Consider the following 14,983-nt stretch of genomic DNA (forward strand, 5'->3'; position numbering starts at 1 on the left):
ATTTTGAAATGATTTTTGAAGTTGAGGGAGAAAATACAATTGGAGTTTTTCAACATACCCTAACTGTCTTGAGCCAGAATACACAGAGTTCAGGGAGATCAAGATAAGATGAGCGTTTGAGATTAAAAAGTATTTAAATTGTATTTTTTTTTTAATGAAAATAACCAATCGTTTCGCTAGATAAGACCCTTCTTCCTCGGCTGGACTCGTTTATAACCGCATTTGGGATTGTTTGAAACGCATTTAAACTGCATTTTGGAAGTTCAAACTCAGGGCACCATATTAGTCCATTATATGGAGAAAAATCCTGAAATGCTTTCCTCAAAAAACATAATTTCTTTACGACTAAAGAAAGAAAGACATGAACATCTTGGATGACAAAGGGGTGAGTACATTATATGTGAATCTTTGTTTTGGAAGTGGACTTCTCCTTTAAGCTAAGAAAACCCATATCTATCATTAGAAACAACCTATAACTACAGGTTTTCTTAACTTGGGGGTAGTTTAACTGGCTGCTGTTCTTCGTGTTGGAATATAGCACAGAGTAAGTGCGTCGACACTGAAATCTCCACGGAAATGTATTAAACATCAAATATGTTCTGATTGGCTGTGCATATTGGCAGATCTCACAGCAATTTCACATTCAGTCTGGAGAGACAAATTACCTGGCACTGGAATGTGTCTGGTTCTGATCTAGAGTGAATGAGTTCAACAAGCCCACACTAGCATCTCTGTGTATAATTGCCTGTGGACGCGTGGCAAACACAGGTTTGAGATCATCTGCAAAGTGTAGCTGGTTAAATGGGTCACAGATCATATTCCTGACAGCTGCTCTTGGTGTGAGTAAGAGGCTCTGTAAGCATGAGTCAGTGCACAGCCACAATTGAGGGCTTCACCTCTGTTATATCACCAGCAACACTTCACCGCTGACCCTTCATTCATCACTTCATTACTGCCAGCAGTCTGTTGTGGCTGGAAATCACTAAATATCATGTTTGATTTGAATGGTTTGCTCTGCTGAGCTGTTTATTCCAGAGGTACAAAAAGGTGTCATAAAACCTTTTATATTTTTTTGGGAAATTAAAGACAATATTTTTGTATTTTGCTGTGGTAAATGTACCATTTTATTTTTCAGATCTGCTTAATCATCATTGGTCATAAGTCATCGGCTTTCTAAAACAGATTTATGTTGTTGATGTCTGAAGCAGAATTGGAATCTTGGAATTACAAACCAAGATTCCAAGATTTCTTAACAGACTAATAGGTTTGCCTTTATTTCACAACCACTTCCAGGTAGCTAAATGATTTCACATTCCTTCTACATGTTTTTATGAGATGAGGATTTAGGCTCATGAGCATTCTACATCTTTAAAATGGCATGTAAAGTTCACACTAGGACTACATTTTGGTAGGCCAGATTCAGTATATTTTACCTGTAATAAATCACACTGTAAAGGATATTAATCCATGACATTTTTCTTTCAAAACATTTTGATTTGTGTAATGTACCGGTGTAACTAGTATGTTATTGTAGCACACCATTATTCTTGTCCTTTAGAGCCAGTATTCTTGTCCTTTGTTAGAAAAATTAAAACGTTTTTTTCACTTTCCCTAGAGTGAAAAAAACCCAGGGGTTTCCAAAAGTATTTGTCAGCCAAACTGCTTAACGTACGTAAAGGAAGTTAATATTTAAATCATTTTAAGACATATTTGCATGCTCTGCATGGTTGTCTGGTGCTGGTCAAGGGTCATATAACAAGCAAGTAAATATAAAATATCTTTTATTCATTTATTTCTTTTTTTAATTTTGGTAAGTGTTTTATTTTGATTATCAAAATAAATGATTGTTTTTTTTTATATATATATTTTCATAGAGAGAGCTGCATGAATTGACCATATATATATATGTATATAGTTGTTATTTTGATACAATATATTAAAATATAATGGTAATTAATGGTGGCATGCAAGTTGTCTGATATTCTAATGAAAAACAAACAAACAAACAAATAAAAAAAATTAAATCACATATTAATGTAATAAGATTAGATTTAAAAATGTAATGTTAATTAGATGAGTAATAAGTCGTTGGGACCCACACAGCAGCTGTTGTCCCAACACATCTTAGAGATCATTGAAATGTGCCTTATCTTCATTTAAACACCTCATGACTGGCCCAGTTCTCTTATTCATCTCCACAGCTGGACTTAGACTAACAACAGCCTCTCCATGGTTTATAATTAAACCCCAACGTCCCAAGGAAATTCAGGCTAAAGGAATTCAGTTCACAAGGAATGAATAAAACACAAGTGTCAAAGCGACTGAAGAATGTCTTATGGCGCAATAAAGAGCTGCCAGGACCGGACGCTCAGCCTTCATCGCCCACGTTTCAACCATAATAACGTGACAGAGTGATTTTGTCTTTGCATTCCCCTCTCGTACAACAGGGTACGCCCCTCTTGCTCACATCCAGATGTGGTGTCTGGACAGACGGGGCCAATATAAACAGGCCTGTTAGGTGTCCGGCGGCCCAGTTTGTCTCATTCGTAGCTCTCTATTAGACGGCTGGAATCGAGCTCTAAACTCATTTCCTGTCTGAGTCATTGCAGGCCTCAGGAGTTTCAGAAAGTCTCACTGTCTCATCTTGATGTCCCATGCCACGCTGCACCTCAGATTTGCCTTGATGGACAAGGAGATTTTATATTTGATTGGATTCGTTCCATAGAAGGAGGTGAGAGATGAAATCCTGATGATAATCTGGATTTAATGGTGTCGCTCAGACATTTTATCATCATTCAAAGCCTCTGTATTTAACAGATTAAAATTTGAGCCCCAGCAAGGTTGGATGGTATCCAGGCAGGTAGAGCTGAGGTTCCTCTGACCTTAGTCTTAAAAGTGACTTATAAAGTCTGCTCTTCTGCAGGTTATTCTGTCCAAGAAGCACCTACTTAGAAAAGGAACATGAATGGATAGACCAATGATAAAATGGCTTAGATTTAATTACGTAATTTCTAAAAGAATTACTTGACACAATGTAAATTGTTGTCAGCTAGTCATCTTCACAGAAGTCAGTTTCACAGTGAAGCGTGTTAATCTAATGGCACACTTGCATATTTATCGTCCTCATGCAAATTGTGATAGATGCCAGTAGGATGCAGATACGGAAGTTCATGGAGTTGGTGTTAATGGTTTATGCAGCTGTACTGAGCCTCAACTTTACTCACATTATTAACCCAGATGCTGCAAGCGAGGACTAAACCAGCATGAGAAATCAGATGCGGGCAAACCACTAATTATATGAGAAACAGCACAGAGCCTTTGCCAAAAATACTAATCTAATTTGTGAACGGGAGCATGACACAGGATGAGCTAAAAATAGGGGCATCAGGATATTTTCTCATCTGCTGAAGGAAAAGGAAGCTTTCTTTTTAAAATCATTTTCCAAATGGACTCAAGATGTCAGCGTGAAATGCAGGCGATAAATAAGGCATTGTGAGGGTGCGAGGGTTTCTTCTGGAGTGGGGTTTTATTGAGTTACGTGTGGAGTGGGTGAATTCAATCAACTTAGAGGATTTGCCTGTGTTTCACTCTTAAAAATATGAAGCACCTAAAGGAGGATTGTCAAAGGTGCCTTTTGTTTCATGTGGAGTACTGTGAAAAAAGAACAACTTCATGGAATATTAATTCAAAACAGAGATGCAGATTGTCAAAACAAATTCGTGGCAGGAAAGGGTCAAAATTATATTTAAGGAGTTGGTTGTGTTTGCTAAGCCAAGCATCACTATCACAGTTGCTCGTAGTTAGGGTTAGTGATTTAAAAAATACTCCTAGCCCTAAGTACTTTAGCCGTCCCGCACCATTTGTGCTGCAGACATGAGTAATATTCTATTCTATCTAAACAGTCAGACTTATGGTTATTGCCTACTAGTAAAATGGTTAAATAGGCAAAAAATCCTTTAGACTTGCATTGAGGAAGGGACTTGAGCCATATCAAGAGACCAGAATATCATAGAGACTTGGGAATTGGCTGTTTTGATTTTGGGCCCTTTAAATGTCCATCGTTTACCAAAATCTAAGAACATTATCCCTCTGCAACCACACACACAACACCTGTTTTGCACAGAAAATGCTGATCGGAAAATAATCTAGTTTATTATTAAACTTGTAGAAAACTTATATCAGACTAATTTGTATTTTCAGTGCTGCTGTCAAAATATAAATTGTGTATGCTTTTCGCTATGCTGAAACTTTTCCTTCTAAACAACTACAAAAAGGAGTCAGAACACAATAACATGTTTTCTTTGTGTCAGATGATTTTCCCAGACTAATGATCTGTACAGATTCACATATGGCATTAACAGGGGCTGAAGTATCATCACCAGAATGAACAAAACTCCAGATCTTTTCATCAGATTTGGCAGATTTAGTGGATAAAGCTTTTGGATTTGTAAACGGTTCATTGCTGGTTCGAGCCCATAATGGAACTGCTTGTGAACAAGCGGACTTCTGCTTTTGATCAAGACACCAACATAAGCTAAATGCTAAATTTGCTTCTGCAGTAAAGCAACATACTCTTTATTGTACCTGTCCTCACGCTAAAGCTCCACTCTTTACCACAGTGGTAACTCAGTGTAAGTGAAATGGTTACAATTTTAAAACACTGTCAAGCGTCCCTCTTTTCCCATCTTGCTCAAAAACAAAAAAATTATATTTACATAATAAGGTTTCATTATTGTTTCTCCCCCCATTAATTCTAATGCGTGTTGGAAACTACAGTTTCAGTTATGTCATCATAACTGAATCATTTTCCAGTAAACATTTTAGAGAATTACATTAATCAAAAGCAAATAAATAAAATTTAGAAGAGAAGCACAATTTAGTTGTGTAGATCACAAATAATTAAAACGAGTAAATCAGACAGTTTTCCTATTTTGAATCAATATATTAATGAATATTTTCTTTATATTTATTATATTAATATATATTTTTAGACACAAGCCAAAATGTTACTTAAGTATATGTATGTGTTTATTTATTTGCTTTTCATTGTAAACAAAAGCTAAATTCTCTATAATATAGTAGAATTATAATAAGCTAACAAAAAAAGTAGAATTATAATAAGCTAACCAAATATTTCATTTAGTCTAGTATAAATAAAGACGGCTTCAAAGGAATTTAATGTTTATTGTGATGTATTTTTTAAGCACTAGCAAAAAAAAAAAAAAAAACTAAATTAAAATTAAATAAACCTAAAATAAATAAAGACTACAGTTGCTTTTGGGAAACGCACCCCAGTGAGTGTTCTACATATCAACACTCAAACAGAAATACTATTTCTATAAATATTAAATTATTTATTTTGTTTTTTTTAAGGGGGTTATTGTCACAGTTTATTTTAAGGTCCAGTACTTGCTATTAACAAACCATTAATTACAGCTTAACCTCAGTAAACTGATGCAGAATATGGTCATGCAGAATAGGTGCTTTATAAGTACTAATAAACAGCTAATATAATAGGCATGCTAATAAGTAACTAGTTAATAGTGGGAATTGTTCCCTATACTAAAGTGTTATTTGTGTTATTTGCTTTTAGATAAACTGAACAGTTTTAAATAAACACCAAAATTTTCCATTAGAAAGATAAAAAGTGTGCTTCAAATAATTCTGGAAACAATTCTGGAAACAAAGTTAACTTGCCTTTGTTATGTGGCAATATAAAAGTTTGTGACTCATCATTGAAACCAACTCAGGTTCAGGTGCCACTCCCAGTTAAAGTGTAAACTGTCCTATTATGTCAATTTGGATGATATCAAAAGCAAACAGCTGTGTCAGTATGAGTACTTAAGGCAATAAGGTCGCATCACAATTAACAATAACAAACATCATTTCAGCTCCAGTGACTATATACAATAACAGAATACAATGTATTCTTTCCATAAAGACTAAAGTTACTGCGATGTTCTACTTTGTTAGTTTTACTTTGTGATTGTTGGAATGTTCTGTGTGGTTGCTAGGGTGTTTTGCGTGGTTGTTACTACATTGCTGTAGGTGTGCTAAAAATTATGCTTCCTTAGACAAACAGCACTAAATATAAATACAAAGCAGATTGTCTTACAACTTAATAAGTCTCCATTTCCAGTCTCATATAACATTTTTAACAATCTCAGCTCAAAGGTCATGATGACACTTGATCTTGGTGAATCTATGGTGAGTTTTACCATCAGGCTGAACACTCATGATTGAGCGTGCCAGACTTTGATGTTGTTTCAGAGCAGAGGTGGCTGAACTGGTTTTACCTGAACAGTTGGTCTGTATAAGTATGCAAACTATGTGCATAGTGTGTTTTGAGAGCAGCGTGTGTGGAATAAACACAGTGTATCCGACACATCCACCTGCATTTGAACACTTCAGTTTCCCTGGGGAAATCATTCTTCTGACAGTTTCCCATTCCAATGTGGTCCGCTTTGAGGAATGACTACCATACCGCATTAAGAAATACCACAGATATGGGCAGAGAGTGATGGTACGTACTGCATATACTGGGAGATTCTAGATTGAGGACTGTGTACTTAACGTGACAGAACTGTGTTTTTGTAAGTGTGGAAATGTGTGGTGTAAGTGGGTTACAACATGATAAGGCAGCTCTGTGTTTGTGTGGTTCCTATTGTTACGTGCTGCGAGTCCTCTAATCTGCACGGCAGATGGGCAGAGACATCCTTTCCATTGTCCCGAGGCTGTCCTGGATAATATCAGGATGTCTATCCAAGACTTTCTTCATTAGATCTTCCCAGTCTCCACAAAGGACATGTGATCTGAACATTTCTCTTTTAAACTAGTCTTTTTCATAAGCCATTCGTACGTGGACTCCCCTAAAACTTAAACTGACAACACTGTAATGTGAATGTTGGGTGGTACTGAATGTGGCGGTTTATGCATTAAAATGTAGAAAGTGTTTTTGTGCTTGGATTTAAGGACAGCACAGCATTATGCAAGCTTTAAGCTGACTTAGCGATCACAAGACAGCTAATTTCTGAGTCTGGGTGCGATGGGGATGAGCGAGGTTTAGATTAATCTGTGGGCTGGTGAATTGGTTCACCTTTTGATCCCTTGTTGGTGGTGATGTTCATGAGTGACAGGGAATGAAATAGATGATGGGAATGAGGTTTATTCATATGTAGACCTGCCTGTTCTGTATCCGTACACTGCATTTGCTGTGTTTGTAGAGACCAATTCACATTTATTTTGTGAATATCACAGAAAAGAGTGAAACATTTACTATGGTGCTAGAGTGTGCTACTCCAGGTTTGTGGTGCTGTTACATATCAGTATGACTATAATAATAATAATTTATTTGCAATTTGTATTTAATAAAATAATATAATGTAATGAAGTTATAAAACAATACAGTGCACCAAGAATGAGAGAGATTATATAGTAATTAGTGTTGGGTAACAATTAATCATGATTAATCACATCCAAAATAAAAGTTTATGTTTATATAATACTGTATATGTGTATGTACTTAATATTTATTATGTATATATAAAGACACACAAATGCAGTTTATATTTTAAAAATATTTACATGTATATACTTATATTCATAAATTAATATTATTATAAACATATTATACATATTTTTCTTAAATATATACATGCATGTGTGTGTATTTATATATACATAATAAACATACACAAAAACTTTTATTTTAGATGCGATTAATCACGATTAATTGTTGCCCAACACAAAAACTTTTATTTGGGATGCGATTAATCGTGATCAGTCGTTGCCCAGCACTAATATATTTAGATATGTATTACTTTACACAAGTGCATTGAGCGTATGGGGATGAAGTTGGATGTGCTTATTCAATATATACAGAGCTGTGTGATAATATATTTTTTAAATTTTGTGACAATATAAAGAATCACGAACCCAAGATTTGCTATATTTATTACTTTATGTGACTGTACTGTTAGGTATGTGGGTCAAGTTGGATGTACTATATATCCAACTTTTAATATATTGTTGGATGATAATATAGTTTTCATTTTGCAATGATATGGACAATCAAGCAGTTGTCTTGCAGTGTTGCCAAGTCAGTGGTTTTCCACTTTTCCACTCTTGCCGCAGGTTGTTTTTTAGTCTGTGGGCATCCCTGTGTTAGTCTGTCAGGCTTTTATTTTGGCAGAATTCCACAGGGAATTTCTGAAAGGTTCTCTTTTGCTGACAACAGGTTTATGGATGAAATTGATGGTGCACATTGCATTTTCAAATATTTCTTTGTACTTAATAAGCGACCCAAACTCAAGGGCAGCGAAGTAGCATTTAATGTTAACTGAACCGCTCTGAGACACTGTAAACAGTTTTGAACTATAAATGAACAGTGCCACGTTTCCCTCAGATTTTTAATTAAATCATTGCAGGTTGGTCACACTTCAATTTGGGCCCTGTTGAAAAAACCTTTTTAGGTAGGTTTTGAAGCATGGATACTGGTTTGAGCTGGTTTAAGCTGTTCCTAGCTGGTTTAAGATGGTCATGTGCTGGTTCACATGACCAGCTAAGGACCAGCTTAAACTAGCTCATGACCGGCTAAGGACCAGCTTGGACCAGCTTAAACCATCTTAAACCAGCTTCCATGCTTCAAAACCAACTAACAAGCATATGCTGTTTTTTTTCAACAGGGGGGACCAGTTCTCACTTTTGACTAATTATTAACTTCAACTTTTGCCTTAGCAAATTCCTCATTTGCTGTTTATTAAAAGTTAGTAAGGTATAATTTAGATAGTTTAGGTCTGATGTCGGATAAAGGGATCAAAAATATAGTCATGCTAAGCCATCAATATATGGTTAATAAGAACTATAATAAACAGCCTGTGTGCTAGTAATATGCATGTTTATAAGCCATTAGTGTTAATAGTGAGGATTTGTCCTTATATGAAAGTGTTACTGATAATGTGTCGGGATATCGAATGAATTGAATTTTTCAAGTCCTAGTTTCTAGATGGTTGATTAGGAGTTAGTTGCAATGATTACTCGTAAGTATGAGCCATAGTTACAGTGATACTGGCCCTAGTAGACACCACTAAGGTGCAGGTAGTTTTTTTGTCGGCGGGCAACCCTGTGTTAATCAGGCTTTTATTTTGACAGAATTCTACAAGGAATTTCTTAAAGTTTCTTATTTGCTGACAACTTTTTAATGAACACAGTGCCATGGTTCCCTCTGAAACACAGCACATTTTTATTTAATTAAATCACAGCATTTGTAATTTGGTCACACTTCAATTTGGGAACCAATTCTCACTTTTGACTAATTATTAACTACGATTTTGCCTCAGCAAACTCCTAATTATATCTTAATTAGTAAGATATAATTTAGTTAGTTTAGGTCTGATGTTAGATAAAGGGATCAAAAATATAGTCTTGCAGTATAAAGCGATCAGTATATATGCTCAATAAGTACTAATAAACAGCCAATATGCTAATAATATGCATGCTTATAAGCCATTAGTTAATAGTGAGAATTGCTCCTTCAAATAAAGTATTACTGATAATTACACTACGCCATATCGGGATATCGACTTTATTTCAATTAATCATTCAGTCCTAGTTTCTAGTTTCTAGGTGGTTGGTTAGGAGTTAGTTCAAATGATTACCTGTAAGTATGAGCCATAATCACAGTGATACTGGCCTTAGTAAACACCACTAATAAGTGCAGGTTGTTTTTCAGTCTGCGGACAACCCCGTGTTAATCCATCAGGCTTTTATTTTGTTAGAATTCCATAAGGACTTTCTTAAAGTTTCTCTTTTGCTGACAACAGGTTTATGGGTGAAATTGGTGGTGCACATTGCATTTTCAAGTGTACTTTTCAAGCGACCCAAACTCAAAGGCAGTGGAGTAGCATTTACTGTGAACTGAACCACTTTGAGGTGTAAACAGTTATGAACTATAAATGAAAACAGTGCCACGGTTCTTTCTGAAATACACAGCACATTTTTTATTTATAAGTTCACAGCATTTGTAGTTTGGTCACACTTCAATTTGGGAACCAATTCTCACTTTTGACTAATTATTAACTACGATTTTGTCTCAGCAAACTCCTAATTGGCTGCTTATTAATAGTTAGTAAGATATAATTTAGTTAGTTTAGGTCTGATGTTAGATAAAGGAATCAAAAATATAGTCTTGCAGAATAAGCCATCAATATGTGCTTAATAAGTACTAATAAACAGCCAATATGCTAGTAATATGCATGCTTATAAGCCATTAGTTAATAGTAAGAATTGATCCTTAAAATAAGTGTTATTGATAATTACACTAAGCCATATCGGGATATCGACTTTATTTCAATTCATCATTCAATCCTAGTTTCTAGGTGGTTGGTTAGGAGTTAGTTGAAATGATTACCTGTAAGTATGAGCCATAGTTACAGTGATACTGGCCTTAGTAAACAACCCTGTGTTAATCCATCAGGCTTTTATTTTGGCAGAATTCCTCAAGAAATTTCTTAAAGTTTCTCTTTTACTGACAACAGGTTTATGGGTGAAACTGGTGGTGCACATTGCATTTTCAAATGTACTTTATGAGCGACCCACACTCAAAGACAGTGGAGTAGCATTTACACTTTGAGGTGTAAACCGTTAGGAACTATAAATGAACACAGTTCCACGGTTCCCTCTGAAATACACAGCACATTTTTATTTAATTAAATCATTGTGGTTTGGTCAGACTTTACATTGGGAACCAATTCTCACTTTTGACTAATTATTAACTACGACTTTTTCCTCAGCAAACTCCCAATTTGCTGCTTATTAATAGTTAGTAAGGTATAATTTAGTAAGTTTAGGTATGGGGTCAGATAATGGAACTAAAATATGGTCATGCAGAATAAGGCTTAATGTGCTTTATTACATGCTTTATTATGTTTAATTATGCACTTTATCAGTACTAATAAACAGCCAATATGCTAGTAATATGCATGCTAATAAGCTATTAGTTAATAGTGAGAATTGGTCCTTAAAATAAAGTGTTACTGATAATTACACTAAGCCATATTGGGATATCAACTTTATTTCAATTAATCATTCAGTCCTAGTTTCTAGTTTCTAGGTACAGTGATACTGGCCTAAGTAAACACCACTAATAAGTGCAGGTTTTGCTGATGCACTGCCTGTATGCTTGAGTATGCTTGAATTGACTTGTGTGCTGGTATTTAAATTCAAACACTTCACAAACCAATGTCACAATGAAAAAAAAAAAACAAATTTTTTGGCACGCAAGTTTCCTTTTCCCCTTGTTGGGTTATAGGTCATGTTTAATGCATTAGAGCCACAGTGATATCAAATTACCCTGTGCTTCCTGTGTGTGCGCTCACTAACACACAGTGGGGGTTTGTCACCGAGTGCAATAACCCAACAATCGAAGACATTTGCCTCTTTTATTCCAGCATGGGAATTCTCTCAGATGATGTAGGATTTCTGTGCTGTAGACGTAGGTTTGCCTGTGGGGGATCACTCAATAAACGCTGCATTATGCACGCTGTCAAAGAGAACCCAGAAACCATTGTATGCAGCCAGGACGTGGTTAGTGTCATCATTTTTTGTCTTTATGGAAAACATTCATTGTTTCTATGAACTCTTGTTTTCTGAGTTCGCCCTGGCCGCAGTCACCCCTCTATAGACGTCCCAGACCATCAGAAAGCTTTGAACTAATGTTCAGGATCTTTTCATGTTTTTTTGGCCTAGAAAGGGTTTTAGCAATTGACAACTGAATGTGAAGTGAAAATGGGAGATGAAATTCAAAGCAGCTTAGTGGAGTGATGCAGATGGGATTTCTCTTCCCAAGCAATGGATACAGGAAGCTGGCAGAGAGCGGAGGAGTGCTACAATCTGCTCCAGCAGAAATACTGAAGTGACCTACTTCCTCTGGCTGCTGAATGAATCTCCACCATCTTCATGCAGAATCTGAGGAGCCTGATGGTGGACTCAAATGCTGTGTTTGCTTTTAACACATTTTTTGTTTTGACAGTTGTTGCCCTTTATATATATTTCATTGTGCCATATTTGTAGCCCATTGTACATAGGTTGGAATATGATTGTAGTTGACAATTATGTAAAATAGTGAACATGAAATTCAGCCATATAAAAGTGTCCTAAAGCTTCTTTTTCATGTTTTAGAGACTGTTTAAGATATTGCGTTACTACATTTAGCACTTTACTACATAATGCAGTATATTAAATAGAGATGCTGCCAGTTATACTGACTGCCATGTAACTTAGTTCAAATTTACCTGTGCTTTCATTTCATTGCAAATGAAGTGAATATCTCTGATTAATTTCATATTTTCTGAATGCATTTGAGCAGTGTTGGGGGTAACATTACAACACGAGTATGTAATCGGATTTCAAATAACTAGTAAAGTAACACATTACTTTTAAATTTACAGGAAAATATCTGTTTTACTTATTCAAATAAGTAACGCAAGTTACTTTGTTTTCCCATTTATTCAGTGAGACCTCTCCTGTCCCTATGTTGAGAAAAATTGGGAGTGAGGTGCAGAGGCACTTCCTTCAGCTTGAGGCTTATAAATTCAACTTTTGGTGTGAAAGGGTCTGTACAGTTGCCAAAAATGTAACTTTTAGTTAACAAACGCAGTTAGTTTATTTAAATGAGTAACGCAATATTGTAATGCGTAACTTTTAAAAGTAATTAAAATTATCTTTATCACAGAATCTGTATCCAAAAACATTCTTAAGAAAGAGTCAAGGCCCCATATTTAAAATGCACTGTGTATATTTATCAGAAATTTAGTTGACTAGATTAACAATGAACAGATCGATCTGAAAGACCTGTTTACTTGTTTATTGTGGTTTATTTATAGTATCCAATATCCAGTCCGCCTGCTGCTAATTACAGAACAATACGGAAGTCATCACTGACATACACAATGAAAACATGATACTTATTTTACCAGATGCACGGTATTCAAGTTTAGGTTCATGGCTGTTGCTATTTCTTACTCTCTGTCTCCATCTTGATGGCACACCCATAGATTGTTCATGGACTACCTCATGTATTTTGAACACTTAAATGGCAAGATTTTGCTAAACATCACCCACCATTTTGATTTTGATTCACTAGTACTATACAATTTCCAGATGACCTACTACTTCCACTGTGATTCTGTAGTGTGGATCCAATGAACACTTCACTATAGTCATGAATGGCAGGGAAGTGACATGACAATGTCAACATGTTGGCTCTAGTCCATCCTGACTGCATTTATAACAATCACAAAGTAGGCTCAAATGTAGTATCTTCTCTGACAGTATGCGATTTTAAACGCAGGTAAAGTCAGATACAGACGGCTTCATTGAATGCTTCTGAACTAGTCACTGGGTTTTACAAAGTTTTTGAGCTTGATGACTTCATATCTTTGATAACAAAAGGGAATATGCAGGTGTTTTAAATGTTATGAAGCTTTTTTTGGTCACTTTATGTGTCAGTTTGTGTCTAGATGGGAGGTTTTTGTCAGGGGTGTAGAAACTATTATCATTTTCCACCCTTTTTAGTTTGTCCAATTAAGTTTGTCTCTCACTTTTTGAGCGATAATCGTATATTTAAATATTTTTGTTTTACATGGTCATAGTGTGAGGAAAAAGGCTACAACATAGAACAACAGCTTCAAGACTGAGCAGAAGCCTCTGTCAATAGAAACATCTGCAGTGGGCTAAAAGACTCCTAAACGAAATCTCTTTTCGAAGAAAATCTGTTTACTTATGCAATGTCTTGGGCATCCAAGACCAAATACTATCTGTTTGCATGGGGAAATCCTGAAATCTCAAAAACGACTTGCTGCTTGACATATTTCAAATCAGAAACAAAATCTGACTTACTATGCTCACATAGTGTTAAAAGCTTATATTCATCCTGAACCAACCATCGCACATGAACAGTCCTAAATGTGCATCTCAGCTTTTAACAGCAGCTGCAGTGGCGTAATGACTTTACCAATTGGCATTTGCCTTTTTTATTTAGAAGGCATAGATAGAAGACATATTCCACCACACTGCATGTTGCATTTTCCCCAATTCATAAGTAATGTGAGTCTTTGTATATCTAAAGTATTTGAAAGAATGCTGAAGCTGTTAGCTGAATCTGACTTTCCTACCTAATGACACTTTGTAAAAAGGGTTGGCCAGATCTGGCCCTCAAAATTCACTTTCCTCTAGAGTTTAGCTCCAAACCTGCCTGTAACTTTCTAGTAATCCTGAAGACCTTGATAAGCTTGTTCAGGTGTGTTTGATTTGTGTTGAAGCTAAACTCTGCAGGAAAGTGGATCTCCAAGAAACATGCTTTAGATTGTGCCTCCCCTCTCTTTTTTAGATTTTTCATACAACCCTGTTTTTATGGCAATACTCATCAGAAGCCTGAGAAGAATATTTATGGAGGATCTCTCATTTAATAGCAAAGAAATTTCTTAATAATTCATACAGAGACTGAAGGGGTTTGAATGCTGAGGGAAACATCTGACCCACATTATTGCTGATTTGAATATGTTATGCTCTTCTGCTCTTCAATGTTAAGACGACCAGTGCTCATATAAACACATGTTTACAGGTGTCCTACCCTTTGTGTTTTGTTACAGTACCTGAAGATCTGTCCTTAGAGGAGAGAGACGAGCTGTCCAACATACGGCGCAGGAAAAAAGAACTGCTTGATGATATTGAGGTGAGAATATAGTCGAAAAGGAAAGGTGAATTTGTTAATAGAATTAATCATTCTTAGTTCATGAATATTTACTAAATTAATTGCATTATTCATTGCTTTCAAAAATTCATCTTTATAGTGAGCTGGCATTGCATTCTTCATTGAATGCAACATAGAAAGTACCTTGTTTGGTCTTGTTTGCTTAAATAGCTTTAGAACGTTGTAAAATGCATTTGGCAGACAGTTTCATCCAAAGTAACTTGCATTGTATTC

General features: G+C 35.6%; 1 protein-coding gene across 2 annotated transcripts in view; it reads left to right on the plus strand.

Annotated features, from left to right (window-relative positions):
- cyth3b (cytohesin 3b) overlaps positions 1-14,983 on the plus strand; it is a 46,550-nt gene that overhangs the window by 12,269 nt on the left and 19,298 nt on the right. Inside the window, exons 1-2 of one of the 2 annotated variants that reach the window (XM_051105369.1) lie at positions 6,365-6,523; positions 14,649-14,731. Coding sequence is in view for 1 of the 2 variants with exons in the window: in XM_051105361.1 (XP_050961318.1) it covers positions 14,649-14,731 (83 nt within the window). In the remaining variant the exon portion in view is untranslated. Of the gene's footprint in view, positions 1-6,364; positions 6,524-14,648; positions 14,732-14,983 lie in introns of those variants that run through there. The other variant, XM_051105361.1, reaches the window with a different exon arrangement.

The sequence above is a fragment of the Labeo rohita genome, chromosome 3, assembly GCF_022985175.1.
Source record: "Labeo rohita strain BAU-BD-2019 chromosome 3, IGBB_LRoh.1.0, whole genome shotgun sequence".
In the NCBI taxonomy this organism is placed as follows: Eukaryota; Metazoa; Chordata; class Actinopteri; order Cypriniformes; family Cyprinidae; genus Labeo; species Labeo rohita.